At 41.8% G+C, this 16,081-nt stretch overlaps 1 protein-coding gene across 1 annotated transcript in view; it reads left to right on the top strand.

Moving 5' to 3' along the window:
- LOC120553723 (receptor-type tyrosine-protein phosphatase beta-like) overlaps window positions 1-16,081 on the top strand; it is an 81,291-nt gene that overhangs the window by 10,903 nt on the left and 54,307 nt on the right. The window contains exons 3-11 of the mRNA XM_039792416.1: window positions 7,013-7,132; window positions 7,808-7,817; window positions 10,470-10,600; window positions 10,684-10,947; window positions 11,532-11,804; window positions 13,349-13,465; window positions 13,575-13,721; window positions 14,031-14,148; window positions 15,703-15,848. Coding sequence (XP_039648350.1) covers window positions 7,013-7,132; window positions 7,808-7,817; window positions 10,470-10,600; window positions 10,684-10,947; window positions 11,532-11,804; window positions 13,349-13,465; window positions 13,575-13,721; window positions 14,031-14,148; window positions 15,703-15,848 — 1,326 coding nt within the window. The remainder of the gene's footprint in view (window positions 1-7,012; window positions 7,133-7,807; window positions 7,818-10,469; window positions 10,601-10,683; window positions 10,948-11,531; window positions 11,805-13,348; window positions 13,466-13,574; window positions 13,722-14,030; window positions 14,149-15,702; window positions 15,849-16,081) is intronic.

Raw genomic sequence — 16,081 nt, 5'->3', positions numbered from 1 at the left:
AAAGGAACACGCCGATTTATTGGGACTTTGTCTTATTCCCCGTATCCTCCAGAGTTAGATAAGTCCATACATACCCTTCTCATCTCCGTACGTGTCGTAACTCTGTCTGACACACCCACCGCTAGCCTAGCTTAGCACAGATCCTGGAGGTAACCGGCTCCATCTAGCCTAGCTTAGCACAGATCCTGGAGGTAACCGGCTCCATCTAGCCTAGCTTAGCACAGATCCTGGAGGTAACCGGCTCCATCTAGCCTAGCTTAGCACAGATCCTGGAGGTAACCGGCTCCATCTAGCCTACTGCTCCCAATAAGTGACAAAATAACGTTCCTATTTCCATGTTGTGATTTGTAGAGTCACAGCGTGTACCAATAACAAGGTCACATGACACACAGCCATCTTCTAACAGTAAACATACTGGGGACTATATTCTCAGAAAGGCGAAGCACTGCTACTCTCTGCTACTTGGGCGGAGGGATTGTTATGCCAACTCTGAGCGATCGGCAGGCGAACTCTCTGCGTGAGACCACATCAGCCTGGCATCTTGAGATAGAGAACATTTGGAGCCGTTCGCCAAAACAACTGACCAATCAGCGTTTAGGTGTGACGCAAAGAGAAGCGACTGTTCAGTCTAAGCCGGCTTCCACTAGGGCTGCCACCTCTTAGTCGATTAGTTGACTAATCGGTCGTTTTGGTCTTAGTCGACTAAGATTTCTTTAGTTGATAAGTCATTTTTTATGCTTATTCATGCTTAATTGCTCATTTCCAAGAAACTCATGAGCACATTTATGGTAAACACAAGATTTAAAGTGGTGCTTTTGCAGGATTAATTGTGGAGAAACTCAGTTTTACAGATGGTTAATTAACTACATTTATATTGTGCTTTTCTAGTCTTAACCACCTCTCAAAGCGCACAGCTCTGTCGATTACATCAACTAATCGATTAGTCGACAAAATATCTAATTTCTTTAATCGAGGACAGCCCTAGCTTCCAGGGATGAGATGAGCGTAGCTATCGCAGCAAGTTTTTATCCAAATTAGAAAGTATTCCTTCATTGATCTGATTTCGTCGATCTGATTGGTTGATTTGGCCCGTATATCACCAACTATAGGTGGCAATAGATGGTTTATCCAATCAGATAACCAGTATTTTCGCCCCCTTCCCAAAAGTTCTCCAACGGAAAGTTCCCAGATGGATATGCCGAGCAAATGGGAAGCGATCCATCTGGCGGAGTCTGGCAGTGTTGGGAAAGTTCCCTTTTAAAATGAACTAGTTCAGTTCATAGTTCATACTTTGAAATTTCGAACTAAGTTCACCGTTCCAAAAATGAACTTAGTTCATAGTTCTTATTCTCCACATGTTGCTTCAGTCCAACGTGCCGTTTCAGGTCTTGCTGTGGATGGGACTGAAGTGCAGATTTTCTTTTTGAAAGTTTGCCCAGAAATGTCAGATTTTTCCATCCTCACCAAGCTCGTCATAAAACTGGTTTAAATGATCGTACGAAGCCTCCACGCTGCTTTCTGATTGGATGACCCATGTGGCGGTGAGACACTGGTTGGCTGGTGTTACCAGATTGGGTGTTTTTTCCGCTACATATGAAGGCCTGTTTACGGTGTGTTTTAGCCCTGGTTTTGGCCTGGAAGGCTCTGTAGAAATCTGGCGCCCTATTGGACGAAGTTAAACTGAGAGAGCGTGGCGTTCACAGACACCAGGATGAAGGAGTTCACGGTACGTTCAGTTCACGTTCGCCCCAAAATATGAACAAGTTCACGAACTAGCGTTCAATGAGCAGGCACAACACTGGAGTCAGGTTAGTACAACGCGGCCATAGAGCCCCTATGGTTTCTGTGATAACAGAATCATGGAAAGAATCCCCAAATTGAGTATTAAAACAAGCTTTAATATGACGCATTGCTGTAAATTAAACTACCCCAACGGCATATAAAGGAGTGAGAGAATAAGAACGACCTTAAACGTGTACAGCAGGAAAATGCAACATACACATGAATGCAGCAGGAATGTTCATCCAGAAACATGAGATAGGAGAGGAACAACACTGACAGGGAGCACTTTACTGTAACATACAGACTTTTACTGCAGTAAGATGGAGTATTTTCACAGCGTGGTATTTAATACTTGTACTGCAGTAAAGGATGTGAGTACTTGTTCCATCACTGATGTATAAACACGGCTACACCCCCCTGTAAGAACCTGAAGGTTACGTGTTTGCAGAAGTCCGGAGCTTTTACCCCCTGAAAGCAATATTTAGCAAAAATAATCTATTGTTTCCATCTCCTCTGACCTCTCGTCTTTTGAAGTAAAAGAACACGGCACGACCTCTTTGTCTTTTTGTGTGTGTGTGTGTGTGTGTGTGTGTGTGTGTGGTGTGTGTGTGTGTGTGTGTGTGTGTGTGTTCTAGAGTGAATGTCATGTAGTTTCCCCTCTCCTTATTGTGTGATTTAGTTACAGGAACCAAAACCCTGCTGGGTGAGAGTGATAGAGCTTAAGTATGCGCGTGTGTATGTGTGTGTGTGTGTGTGTGTGTGTGTGTGTGTGTGTGTGTGTGTGTGTGTGTGTGTGTGTGTGTTGTGCGTCCATGCTGGCAGGCGCCCAGAACAGAAGTTGGACCCTTAGTGTGTATTTCCATCGTGGGCAGAGCACAGGGTTCAGCCATTTCCTGCCTCCATTGTTTCTTTGTTCTGTGGGAAGCACTGGGAAAGGGCGTGAGGGTGTGTGTGTGTGTGTGTGTGTGTATATATTTATATATGTGTGTGTGTGTGTATGTGTGTGTGTGTGTGTGTGTGTGTGTTTGGAGGAAACCGGGTGCTACTGCTGGGTGCAGTGTACTGTCGAGTCCCCACAGTAACCTTCTCAGCAATGCCAAACACTTGTGCTGTTGTGTTTGTGGTCTCTTATCTCCCACGGTTACATCCACCGACTCTCTAGTGTCCACACACACTCTGCACGTTTGTTTTCACGTGTTTTCAACTCTTCGCGTCGCCGCCACAAGCGTCCACAGCTTCCTCAAAGCTGCGTTAGTCATTTCACCTCGCAGGAACACGGGAGCTGCTGCTCTGCCGCTGATGGGTGACTTTGCTGTTTTAAACCTTTTAAAGGGGTCAGGATACTAACAAAACTAAGAAGCAGATGGAGGCACCCAGACTATTTTTATTTTATTTATTTATTTTTTTTATATTAGGACAATGCACATTAATGAACATCTCTGTAAATGCGCCAGTGTTAGCCAGTCAGCTAATTTTCAACTTTAGTCCTAGTTACCCAGCATGCATGTCTTTATGGTGGGAAGAAACCGGAGCACCCGGAGGAAACCCACGCAAACACGGGGAGAACATGCAAACTCCACACAGAAAGGCCCGGGACGAACTGGGTTCGAACCCAGAACCTTCTTGCTGTGAGGCAGAAGTGCTAACCACTGAGCCACCGTGCGTTTACAAGCTGTCAATTTTCGGGTTAAGGTCGAGTTAAGGTCACTATTCGGGTTTCTGAAACATTCGGAATAACCCGTTTACACGCGAGAGCAGAGAGAGTTACTCCTGTATACGTGGACTTTGTAATCAATCGGCGATATCCCGAAATAAACGGCGATGCACGGTTAGCGTCTGGACGTAGCCTACGGACAACCTTAAGACGCAATCACTTCTCGGTCCCCTTCTTATAAATCTCACTATCTCGGTACTTTCTGCCGTCAACAAAAGACATTATATTCATGGTTTTCACCACACTAATAAAGACATTATATTCATGGTTTTCACCACACTAATAAAGACATTATATTCATGGTTTTCACCACACTAATAAAGACATTATATTCATGGTTTTCACCACACTAATAAAGACATTATATTCATGGTTTTCACCACACTAATAAAGACATTATATTCATGGTTTTCACCACACTAATAAAGACATTATATTCATGGTTTTCACCACACCAATAAAGTAATACGTTTCCTCCTCGCCAAAAGTAGTGTGCTGTGCTGCGTCTCGCCATGTTTACCTCTACTTCCTGTTTACTTCCGGTATACTGCGCGCAGGTTTTCTGCATTGACATATATATATATATATATATAACTATATTATTATAGTATATAATTATTATTATAACTATGTTTTCTGGCGCATATGAGAAGTTCCTCTACTCAAAAGACCGAGACTCCTTGTGAATAGAACATGCGCTGAACACAAATCAATGTTCCTTGTGATGGGGATATGCCGATACTCGTTTACATGACCAAAATTTCGGGTTAGAAAAGGGCTAACCCAGGTAGCATATTCAGGTTTTTACCGGTGTTTACATGGCCGTGCACAACCGGGTTATTGCTAATATTCCGGTTTTGAACGGGTTATTGGCTGCATGTAAACATAGTCATAGATAGTAATATAAGTATATCCTCTAGATAGAAAGGTCATCTTGGACTTATATTGAAGCTTATAAACTTGGGAAGTTTTTCATGTACATTTGAGGCAGTGATGTCTATAATAAAATGCTTGAAAAATGATCACTTTTGATGACAATTTGTCAGGCGGACAGACATTTTTTGTCTTTTGGGGTATGTTGTGGGTGATATTTGACAGCAAAAAGGCAGCAATCCCCAGAATCTTTTTCTACTGTATCAGGATACACCATGCAACATTTTAGGGTTATACGACCATTTATGTAGCTGCAGTACCTTAATATTCACAATTACATCATTCTGTCAAAAGCTTTTCCCAAAAAGGGTGTTTTTTTAGCCCCTGAGACCAAACGGGGCCGAGTTGGGGGTGGTCATTATCAACTTGTGATGGCCCAAGGTATAAGATAATAGGAAATAATATATAAATAGAAAAAAAGGTAGCAAAAAACATCCTGAGGAGTGGACCTGGCTCCCTGGCCAAATTGGTCCCCAAGGGGAAATTCAAGGTCCCACACAACATACACATACATCATAAACAGGATGATAAAATGACAAATCCACATGAATAATATGGACAATAAAAGAAAAGATGCTAAATAAAAATCCACATGAATGTACTTTAAGGGATTTATAAGCATGAGAGGCTTGCAGTGACTGGGCAGAGACTGACCCTGGGATTCAGTCTGCATGGTAAGGTGCTCTATGGTGAGGTGCTCTATGGTGAGATGCTTTATGGTAAGGTGCTCTATGAGAGTGTGTGTGTGTCATGGTAGTAGTGCAAATAAGTCTAATAGTGCACGGATAAAGTCTAGAGACCAGCATTAAATATGGACAATATAAGAGGAGAATGTAGACATAGTCATATAAAAACTATAGCAGTGCCAGGATAAAGTTTAAAAAAGACAGCATTAAATCTGGGCATTATAAGGGAATAAAGTAGACAGTAGGATAGACACAAATCAACAGTCAATATTAGTGACTGGAGTCCATCCATAAAATGGTTCAATCATTTCCCTTCAAACTCATAAACGTAACCATAGAAACATCAACAGAGCTCTTGTTGTCTGTTTGTGTCGGTGTGGCACTCGCTGGGCAGAGCTGTGGCCGCCCGATAATACTGTTCGACCTCAGTTTGAAGCGCAAGTGGCGACACGGCACACACACACACACACACACACACACACACACACACACACACACACACACACACACACACACAGCACACACAGCACACACACACACAGACACACACACCTTGTGGGAAAAACACAACATTTAGGAAGCAGGGAGCTCTAGACAGGCGGATAACGTTAGGAGAAGCAGGGGAGTGGGGCTCCCACAGTGCTCTCATGTTTGATGACAAGGACAGCGGTTGTAGCGATGGATCCTTCCCGGCTGAAGCCTTCCTGCAGCGCGCCTGTTCCTCATGTTCAAAACACATCCAGCAGTTTAAAGGAACAGGCCCACTGTTTCAGGACACAGTCTGTACGTTTTCTTTGTGCAAAAGCTCGGCTAAATTCAGAGATGACACTGATAGCCATCCTTTCATCTATCTGACTGTGTGTGTGTGTGTGTGTGTGTGTGTGTTTGAAATGTGTGTGTGTGTGTGTGTGTGTGAGTGCATGTGAGTTTATGAGTGGTTGTTTTGTCAAACTAAATGCTTTTAAGTGTGTAATGTGTGTGTGTTGAAAGGTGTGTGTGTGTGTGTGTGTTGAACAGTGTGTGTGTGTGTGTTGAACGGTGTGTGTGTGTGTGTGTGTGTTGTGTGTGTGTGTGTGTTGAACGTTTTTTGTGTGTGTGTGTGTGTGTGTGTGTGTGTGTGTGAGTGAGTGAGTGAGTGAGTGCATGTGTGTGTTTCCTGAGTTTATGAGTGGTTGTTTTGTCAAACTAAATACTTTTAAGTGTGTAATGTGTGTGTGTGTGTGTGTTTGTGTGTGTGTGTGTGTGTGTGTGTGTGTGTTGTACAGCCTCTCTGTGTGTGTTTTATGTCTCTTTAAAGAGTCAGTAATTCAGTGTTTGTGTTACTAATCGGCTGTTTGCATCAGGATTTTTCTTTTTATGAGTGGTTGTTTCGTCAAACTAAATACTTTTAAGTGTGTAATGTGTGTGTGTGTTGAACGGTGTGTGTGTGTGTGTGTGTGTGTGTGTGTGTGTGTGTGTGTGTGTGTGTGTGTGTGTGTGTGTGTGTGAGTGAGTGAGTGAGTGAGTGAGTGAGTGAGTGAGTGAGTGAGTGAGTGAGTGAGTGAGTGAATGTGTTTCCTGAGTTTATGAGTAGTTCCTTTGTCAAACTAAATGCTTTCAACTGTGTAATGTGTGTGTTGAAAGGTAGGTGTGTGTGTGTGTGTGTGTGTGTGTGTTGAATGGTGTGTGTGTGTGTGTGTGTGTGTGTGTGTGTGTGTGTGTGTGTGTGTGTTGAACTGTGTGTGTGTGTGTGTGTGTTGAACAGCCTCTGTGTGTGTTTTATGTCTCTTTAATGAGTCAGTAATTCAGTGTTTGTATTACTAATCAGCTGTTTGCATCAGGATTTTACTTTTTATGGTCTCATAAAACATCTGACTGTGTGTGTGTGTGTGTGTGTGTGTGTGTGTTGTATCATCAGGGCCGTCGGCGGTGAGCGGCCTGGCGGTGACCTCCAGCACCTGCAGCAGCCTGGGCCTTTCCTGGCAGGCCGGCCCGGGCAGGACGGAGCGCTTCAAGCTGCAGCTGTGGGACCAAACGGGTACGTGGGTCCTGTTTCGGATCAGACCCATAAAACTCTTAACTTTCTCTGAGTTTCTTAACTCTTTTCTTTCTTTCTGTCCTTCCTCTGTGTCTCCTTATTGTCCCATGTTTTTAATTGCTTCAGTTGCTTTATTTATTAACCCCCACTCAAAAAAACCAACTGCTAAAGAGCTGCTGTTCTTTACAAATACAGCTGGAGATCTTTGCCCAGACCCGGTTCGGGTTGGGTCTTAATTTCTATCATTTTACACGGGCTCGGGCCAGTGGGCGGTCAGCTGATGCGTTTCGATTAGCGTGAAAATGGATGCTGAGGAGGTGAAACGGAGGCTGGCCTTCTGGAGGACTTCTTCTATGTCTTTGTTCCGACCTCCAAGTGGCCGATAGCCGACGGTAGTCACCGAATAAATGTAGCGTTAATTTCCTCAGACGAGACGAGACTAAATGTGTTCGTCAACGACCTTTTTTTCCACGACTAAGACGAGACGATGACGAGACTGCGCCGATGTCCAAAAACGCTGACTAAGACTAAATTAACGAGCATTATTGTTGACGAAAAAAGACGAGACTAAAATGTTTTGCATAAAATAAAAACTAAGATAAAATCTCTCTTCATTTTTTCGCTACAATCGCTCTCTACTTTTCATCATGAGATAGAATATTCAGCTGTTACGAGAGTTGCTACGGTATCGAAAATTGCATTACAACGTTATCTACCGGACCGAATAGCAACGCAGATTTTGGTGCCACTTAAATGCCTGCGCTTCTCTCTGATGCTCCTAAACGGACGTTAGAGTCAACCGAAACATCGCTGCACGGGGCGCTAGTTAACACTAGGCAGCAGGTAACGTTAGCATACCGTTAGCTAGTTAACACTACACTTGGCAGCAGGTAACGTTAGCCTATCGTTAGCTAGTTAACACTACACTCGGCAGCAGGTAACGTTAGCCTACCGTTAGCTAGCAGTTGGAGTAAACACGGTTACAATCATTGACATATATAAAAGGGTTACAATGCTGACCGCTAAACGGTGTAAAGGTTTGTCTCTATTTCACGAGACGTACGACAGTCTGCAGCTGCCGTTGTCTGAAAAACAACAGACACGTTGCGTTCACTTGAAATACGCCTCGCCAGTTTCGTGGTGCATTTATTTTATTGTAAAATATCCTTTTCCCATGCAGTGGTTGTTTTTGTCGTTTACTGGTGAAATAAGGAAGAAGCTCAATATTTATATAACTTTATAGCATTTATTTATTTTTATAACTATTTGACTGAAATGGTTATCAGAAATAATTTATTTAAAAAAAAGATTAAAATGTTTTGACTAAAACTTGACTAAAATGGCGAGACTTTTAGTCGACTAAAACTTGACTAAGATACCTTGAGTTCTCTTTTGACTAAAACTGAACTAAAACGACGAGACTTTTAGTCGACTAAAACTTGACTAACAAAAATGTTTGGCACAAGACTAAGACTAAATAAAAAATAGGTGACAAAATTAACACTAAATAAATGATGTTCAAACATGTAGAAATGACTCGTTTTTGACGAAAGGCAAAAGAGCTGTGTGCGTGCTAGGGCTGGGCGATGTGGAGAAAATCAAATATCACGATACTTTTGACCAAATACCTCGATATCGATACCGCGACGATATTGTGCGTTGACTATCGGTGCTTTACACAATGAGATTTTATATCAATGATCATCAGTAATGTGGATATAATAACTAAGTGGGTAAAGGTGAATAATAGAACAGCTACAACAGTCTGGTAAGTTCAGGAAATGACATCACTTTACTGTAATGCAGCCTTTAAAACCAGGAAAAGACACTTATGTCATATTACGATATCCATAATCTAAGACGATATCTAGTCTCATATTTCGATATCGTTATCATATCGATATATTGCTCACATTGGAATAATGTCGGGCTGTAAATGGGTTCGGGCTTTTAAAAAGCTGTCAAACAAAATGTACTTGTTGGGCTCGTATCGGACCTATTTCAATTAAATTTTATTTATAGTATCAAATCATAACAAGAGTTATCTCGAGACACTGTACAGATAGAGTCTAGACCAGGGGTCACCAACACGGTGCACCAGGTAGCCCCCTAGGACCCCACGAGGAGCCCTCAGGCCTGTTCTAAAAATGAAAATTGAATATTGATATTATCTGTTTCCCACCTTGTTAAGTCGTTGTTGATAATTATTGTGAGAAATCATTACCATCATCAGTGTCTTCACATAGATGAGTCTCATTAATCATTAATAATCATATATAACTATCATTAATCATTAATAATCATATATAACTATCATTAATCATTAATAATCATATATAACTATCATTAATAATCATATATGACTATCATTAATCATTAATAATCATATATAACTATCACTAATCATTAATAATCATATATAACTATCATTAATCATTAATAATCATATATAACTATCATTAATCATTAATAATCATATATAACTATCATTAATAATCATATATAACTATCACTAATCATTAATAATCATATATAACTATCATTAATCATTAATAATCATATATAACTATCATTAATCATTAATAATCATATATAACTATCATTAATAATCATATATGACTATCATTAATCATTAATAATCATATATAACTATCATTAATCATTAATAATCATATATAACTATCATTAATCATTAATAATCATATATAACTATAATTAATAATCATATATGACTATCATTAATCATTAATAATCATATATAACTATCACTAATCATTAATAATCATATATAACTATCATTAATCATTAATAATCATATATAACTATCATTAATCATTAATAATCATATATAACTATCATTAATAATCATATATAACTATCATTAATCATTAATAATCATATATAACTATCACTAATCATTAATAATCATATATAACTATCACTAATCATTAATAATCATATATAACTATCATTAATAATCATATATAACTATCATTAATCAGTAATCATATATAACTATCATTAATCATTAATAATCATATATAACTAAAGGCAAACTGAGCACATTTGTTATTTCAGAAGAGTGTATCAGACTGGTAGCCCTTCGTATGACTCAGTACCCAGGAAGTAGCTCTCAGTTTAGAAAAGGTTGGTGACCCCTGGTCTAGACCACACTCTATAATTTACAAAGCCCCAACAATTCTAATAATTCCCTATTTATTTAGTGTACAAATACTTTTAATGCCAGTTTTTCTATTTTTTTTTTTTTTTTTTTTTTTTATTGGTTTTTTTTAGTGGGGGGTTTTTTTTGTATGTTACTTTTTAATTAAATATTTAGGTGCATAAGTTTAGAGAGCACCGCGACGCAACACACGCTGCTCGACCTGGCGCCGGGGCGGCTGTACAACGTTACCGTGGTGACGGAGGCTGGCGGGCTGCAGAGCGGCCGGACGACGGCGGCTCAGACAGGTACAGAGAGAAGAAGAAGAAGAAGAAGAAGACAGGAAGTAAAGGAAATAAATAAGGAAATAAATCTAAAATCTCTTTTGCAGCTCCCGCCGCCGTCTCCAACCTCACCGCCGACTACAGCGACAGCAGCAGCTTGCTGTTGTCATGGCAACGTCCCGCGGGCGACCTGGACGAGCTCGTCGCCGCCGTCGTCTCGACCAATGGCACGAGCCGCTGGGAGACGACGCTTCCGCCGGACGCCACGGAGGTCGCCGTCGACCAGCTGACTCCCGGCTCGGCCTATCGGGTCGCGGTGACGTCCAGGAGCGGCAAGCTGACGAGCCAATCAGAAATCACCGTCAGGACAGGTGAGGTTCTGTTCTTGGTTGTGAGCTAGAAGGGATACAGCTACAGCTAGAAGGGATACAGCCACAGCTAGAAGGGATACAGCTACAGCTAGAAGGGATACAGCTACAGCTAGAAGGGATACAGCTACAGCTAGAAGGGATACAGCTACAGCTAGAAGGGATACAGTCACAGCTAGAAGGGATACAGTCACAGCTAGAAGGGATACAGCAAAAAAAACAAAAAACAGCACGAGAAAACAAAAAAAGAGAAAAAACCAACGCGGGGGGGGAACAAAAAAAAAAGAAAAAACCAACAGCAAAAAGGATACAGCTACAGCTAGAAGGGATACAGCTACGGCCGGAAGTTACCCAAAATTACGCTAAATTTTGCAAAATCTAGGTTAATATAACACTATAATTTAAATACTTTGACTCCAGAAACGCATTTGTTCGTTCCTCTGGAGTGTTTTATTCCAAACCACAATTTAGTTCCTAAACTTTACTGTCGTCACCGTAGCTGTGTCCCTTCTAGCCTTCACCTCTTTTCTTTCATCTTTCTTTCTTTTTCATTGTTTTTATTTCTTCATCCTTTTTGTCGTCTCCAGCTCCGGCGGCAGCGTCCCTCCTCACCCTGTCTCCCTCCCCCTCCCCCTCCGGAGGCCTCCTGCTGTCTTGGTCGCCCCCCGCTGGTCGCTGGGAGAGCTACACGCTGCTCCTGTTCGATGGGTCGCAGCTGTTAGACAGCGCCACTCCGGAGCGAGAGGCGGCGAACTTCAGCTTCCCCGGGACGGGACTAACGCCTGGGAGAACGTACAGAGCTGTGCTAAGAGTGGAGAGCGGAGGACTGACGGCTGAGAGCAGCTGTGAAGGAGCAACAGGTCAGACTACTGCCGAAAATATACAACATAATGTCATGTTACAGGGAGGTGTGTTCAGGGGCATTCTGGGCGTGCTGGTCTTACAGGGAGGTGTGTTCAGGGGCATTCTGGGAGTATTGCTATCTTGAGGCAGCAGGAAGTGATCTCACCATTGACCAACAAAAACCTGGTCTAAAGTCAATAAGGCAGCATTTCATTGTTATTTTAACAGAGCATTAGTAAAATGCTCCTAGGCTCGTGCACAGCGCACGCACACTATGCTTGTTACACACACAGGGACACACACTATGCTTGTTACACACACAGGGACGCACAGCAGCACACACACACACACACACACACACACACACACACACACATGATATGATGGCACAAATATGACAGAAAGACTCATTATTCTCATAAATTATTATTCTAAGTGTCTGACAGCATTATGGAAAGGATCCCTACAGAGATAGATCTTTTAGTTAAAGAGTAAGATCCTTTTATTTAACATGAAACAGCCCCGAAATCACCATCACCAAACTCCACCAGACTCCATGTAAATAATCAGGACTTTTAGCGTGTATAGAGCCAGCATATCTCCACCAGACTCCATGTAAATTATCAGGACTTTTAGCGTGTATAGAGCCAGCATATCTCCACCAGACTCCCATGTAAATAATCAGGACTTTTAGTGTGTATAGAGCCAGCATATCTCCACCAGACTCCATGTAAATAATCAGGACTTTTAGCGTGTATAGAGCCAGCATATCTGCACCAGACTCCATGTAAATAATCAGGACTTTTAGCGTGTATAGAGCCAGCATATCTCCACCAGACTCCATGTAAATAATCAGGACTTTTAGCGTGTATAGAGCCAGCATATCTCCACCAGACTCCATGTAAATAATAGATGACTGGTCTGTATGAGCCGCATATCTACCAAAAATCCACCAGACTCCATGTAAATAATCAGGACTTTTAGCGTGTATAGAGCCAGCATATCTCCACCAGACTCCTTGTAAATAATCAGGACTTTTATCATCGTAAAACACACTTCATTCAAAGTGGACAGAAACTAAATAAAACTATCAAAAAGCCGTCTTGGTTCATCTTTCCACTGTTCCAACAGTCACCACTCTGGTTTGGTTGAAATAAACCCTTAATTCACCCATTTACATGTGGAGATATGCTGGCTCTATACACCGCTACTAAAGTCCTGATTATTTACATGGAGTCTGGTGAGATATGCGCTCTACACACTACAAAGTCCTGATTATTTACATTGAGTCTGTGGAGATATGCTGGCTCTATACGCTAAAAGTCCTGATTCTTACATGATATGCTTATAGCTCTACAACGGTTAAAAGTCTGATTATTTACATGGAGTCTGGTGGAGTTTGGTGATGGTGATTTTGGGGCTGTTTCATGTTAAACAAACATTAGTCACTGAGACACCACTGCCTGGGGAAATAGGATCCAGGTTAAAAAAAAATAAAAATACCGAAATGACCCGTTAAAACTCACAGAGCTGAACCTGAACTCACCTCGTGTCTCTGCAGCTCCGGCCTCGGTGTTGGACCTCCACGTACGCCACTCTGACGAGACATCGCTCAGCGCCATGTGGAGCCACGCCCCCTCTGGGTCACGTGACAGCTACTTCCTGACCCTTCGCCACGGTAACCGTCCAATATTTCTGATTTAACCTTTTTTTTTCTGTGGCTCAGAGCTCAGATGTAGACGATTAACCCCATATTGTCATTATCGCTTCCTGTTTTTCTCTCGTAGGTAACGTCACCGTGGATACCAGGGAGGTGGAGCCGAACATGAGGGAGTGCACGTTCAACGTGCTCACACCTGGGCGGCTGTACACCATCACCGTGACAACCAGGAGCGGGAAACTGAACACCTCCGTGTTATTGGAAGGGAGGACAGGTTTGTTTTTATATCTGTGACTTCTCAGAAATACATCTTAAAGGTAAAAAAATATTCATTAGTGCAGTGATTTTCCAAACTTTTACAACTTAAGGTACTTTAATTAATTGTAAAATGGTCTAATTTGAGTTATTTTAACCTTCCATCCTTAAATCACAGCAAACTACATGTTTGATGTCTTATTCAATATCTACAGACACACACACACACACACACACACACACACACACACACACTCACACACAGACTTGCAGGCGCTGGTCCTCACGTGTTTAGTAACTGCATAGTGTGTGTGTTTGTGTGTTGCAGTTCCCATGGCGTTGCAAATGATTACTCTGACATGCTCCGGGGTCAGCAGCCTTCAGGCATCATGGGAAAAACCACCGGGAGACGTGGACTCGTTCATTCTGACTCTCCTACAAGACAGGTGTGTTTCTAAACCGGGGAGAATAGAAGCAGCCTGTAGCTCTATCAAATGTTCATTATACAACGAGAAGATCCAACCAGGCCATCTGATTGGTCAACTAGACATTTAGAACGTTCTGACAGGCTCAGATTATTATTCTAAGTGTCTGACAACATTATGGAAAGGATCCCTACAGAGCTACACCTTTTAGTTAAAGAGTAAGATCCTTTTAGTTTAACATGAAACAGCCCCGAAATCACCATCACCAAACTCCACCAGACTCCATGTAAATAATCAGGACTTTTAGTGTGTATAGAGCCAGCATATCTCCACCAGACTCCATGTAAATAATCAGGACTTTTAGCGTGTATAGAGCCAGCATATCTCCACCAGACTCCATGTAAATAATCAGGACTTTTAGCGTGTATAGAGCCAGCATATCTCCACCAGACTCCATGTAAATAATCAGGACTTTTAGCGTGTATAGAGCCAGCATATCTCCACCAGACTCCATGTAAATAATCAGGACTTTTAGCGTGTATAGAGCCAGCATATTTCCACCAGACTCCATGTAAATAATCAGGACTTTTAAGCGTGTATAGAGCCAGCATATCTCCACCAGACTCCATGTAAATAATCAGGACTTTTAGCGTGTATAGAGCCAGCATATTTCCACCAGACTCCATGTAAATAATCAGGACTTTTAGCGTGTATAGAGCCAGCATATCTCCACCAGACTCCATGTAAATAATCAGGACTTTTAGCTTGTATAGAGCCAGCATATTACCACCAGACTCCATGTAAATAATCAGGACTTTTAGCGTGTATAGAGCCAGCATATCTCCACGAGACTCCATGTAAATAATCAGGACTTTTAGTGTGTATAGAGCCAGCATATCTCCACCAGACTCCATGTAAATAATCAGGACTTTTAGCGTGTATAGAGCCAGCATATCTCCACATGTAAATGGGTGAATTAAGGGTTTATTTCAACCAAACCAGAGTGGTGATTGTTGGAACAGTGGAAAGATGAACCAAGACAGACTTTTTGATAGTTTAATTTTGTTTCGGTCGATTTTAAATGAAGTGTGTTTTACGATGATAAAAGTCCTGATTATTTACATGGAGTCTGGTGTAGTTTGGTGATGGAGATTTCGGAGCTGTTTAATGTTAAATAAAAAGGATCTTACTCTTTAATTAAAAGGTCTATCTCTGTAGGGATCCTTTCCATATTCCATTCCATGTTGTCAGACACTTAGAATAATAATCTTAGTCTGTCAGCGGCAAAAACAGAACTTTTACTGGACGGAAAATGAAGGTGCGCAATTGCCCGTTAACGTATACTGGACCAATGTCAAAGATTGTAGTTCCCATCAGTCACTTAGACACAAAAACATGACACAATAGGTTGAAAAATACCGAACTTAAAACTGCTCATTAACATGTTAAACTGGGTCAAATGTTTAAAAATGACGAGAACAACAAGTTGAACCAGAATACATGGACTTTTATTTTGACATCTGTCAGTCTGTCTCTACATTATGTGTTTTAAAAACGAATGTTCTGCGTGTTCAGTGTCGTGGTTCAGAACTACAGCGTTCCGGTCGGTTCTTCTTCTCTGCTGCTCGCTGGTTTGACCCCCGGCGCCCTCTACCGGCTGCAGGCCGCCGCCGTCAGCGGGGGGCTGCGCTCTACAAGCACCAGTCTGGAGGCACGCACCGGTGAGTTACTCCAAGTTACATTTCAGATTCAAACTGCCCCAATGGACCTTTATTCACAGCAGACATGTTGACTTGTCATAGTAGGAAAAGCACAGCTGACATTGATCACCTTAACGATGGCTCAGTTCCATCAAGTGTCCCAGTAAGATATTTCAGTGAGTCAGCATGCACAATACCAGGGCCTCTCCTAAGTGGAATGCAGCCATCAGTAATGGTTTAATACCAGGGCCTCT

Source organism: Perca fluviatilis, chromosome 23 (assembly GCF_010015445.1).
Source record: "Perca fluviatilis chromosome 23, GENO_Pfluv_1.0, whole genome shotgun sequence".
NCBI lineage: Eukaryota > Metazoa > Chordata > Actinopteri > Perciformes > Percidae > Perca > Perca fluviatilis.
This window is presented reverse-complemented; position numbering and strand designations above follow the sequence as displayed.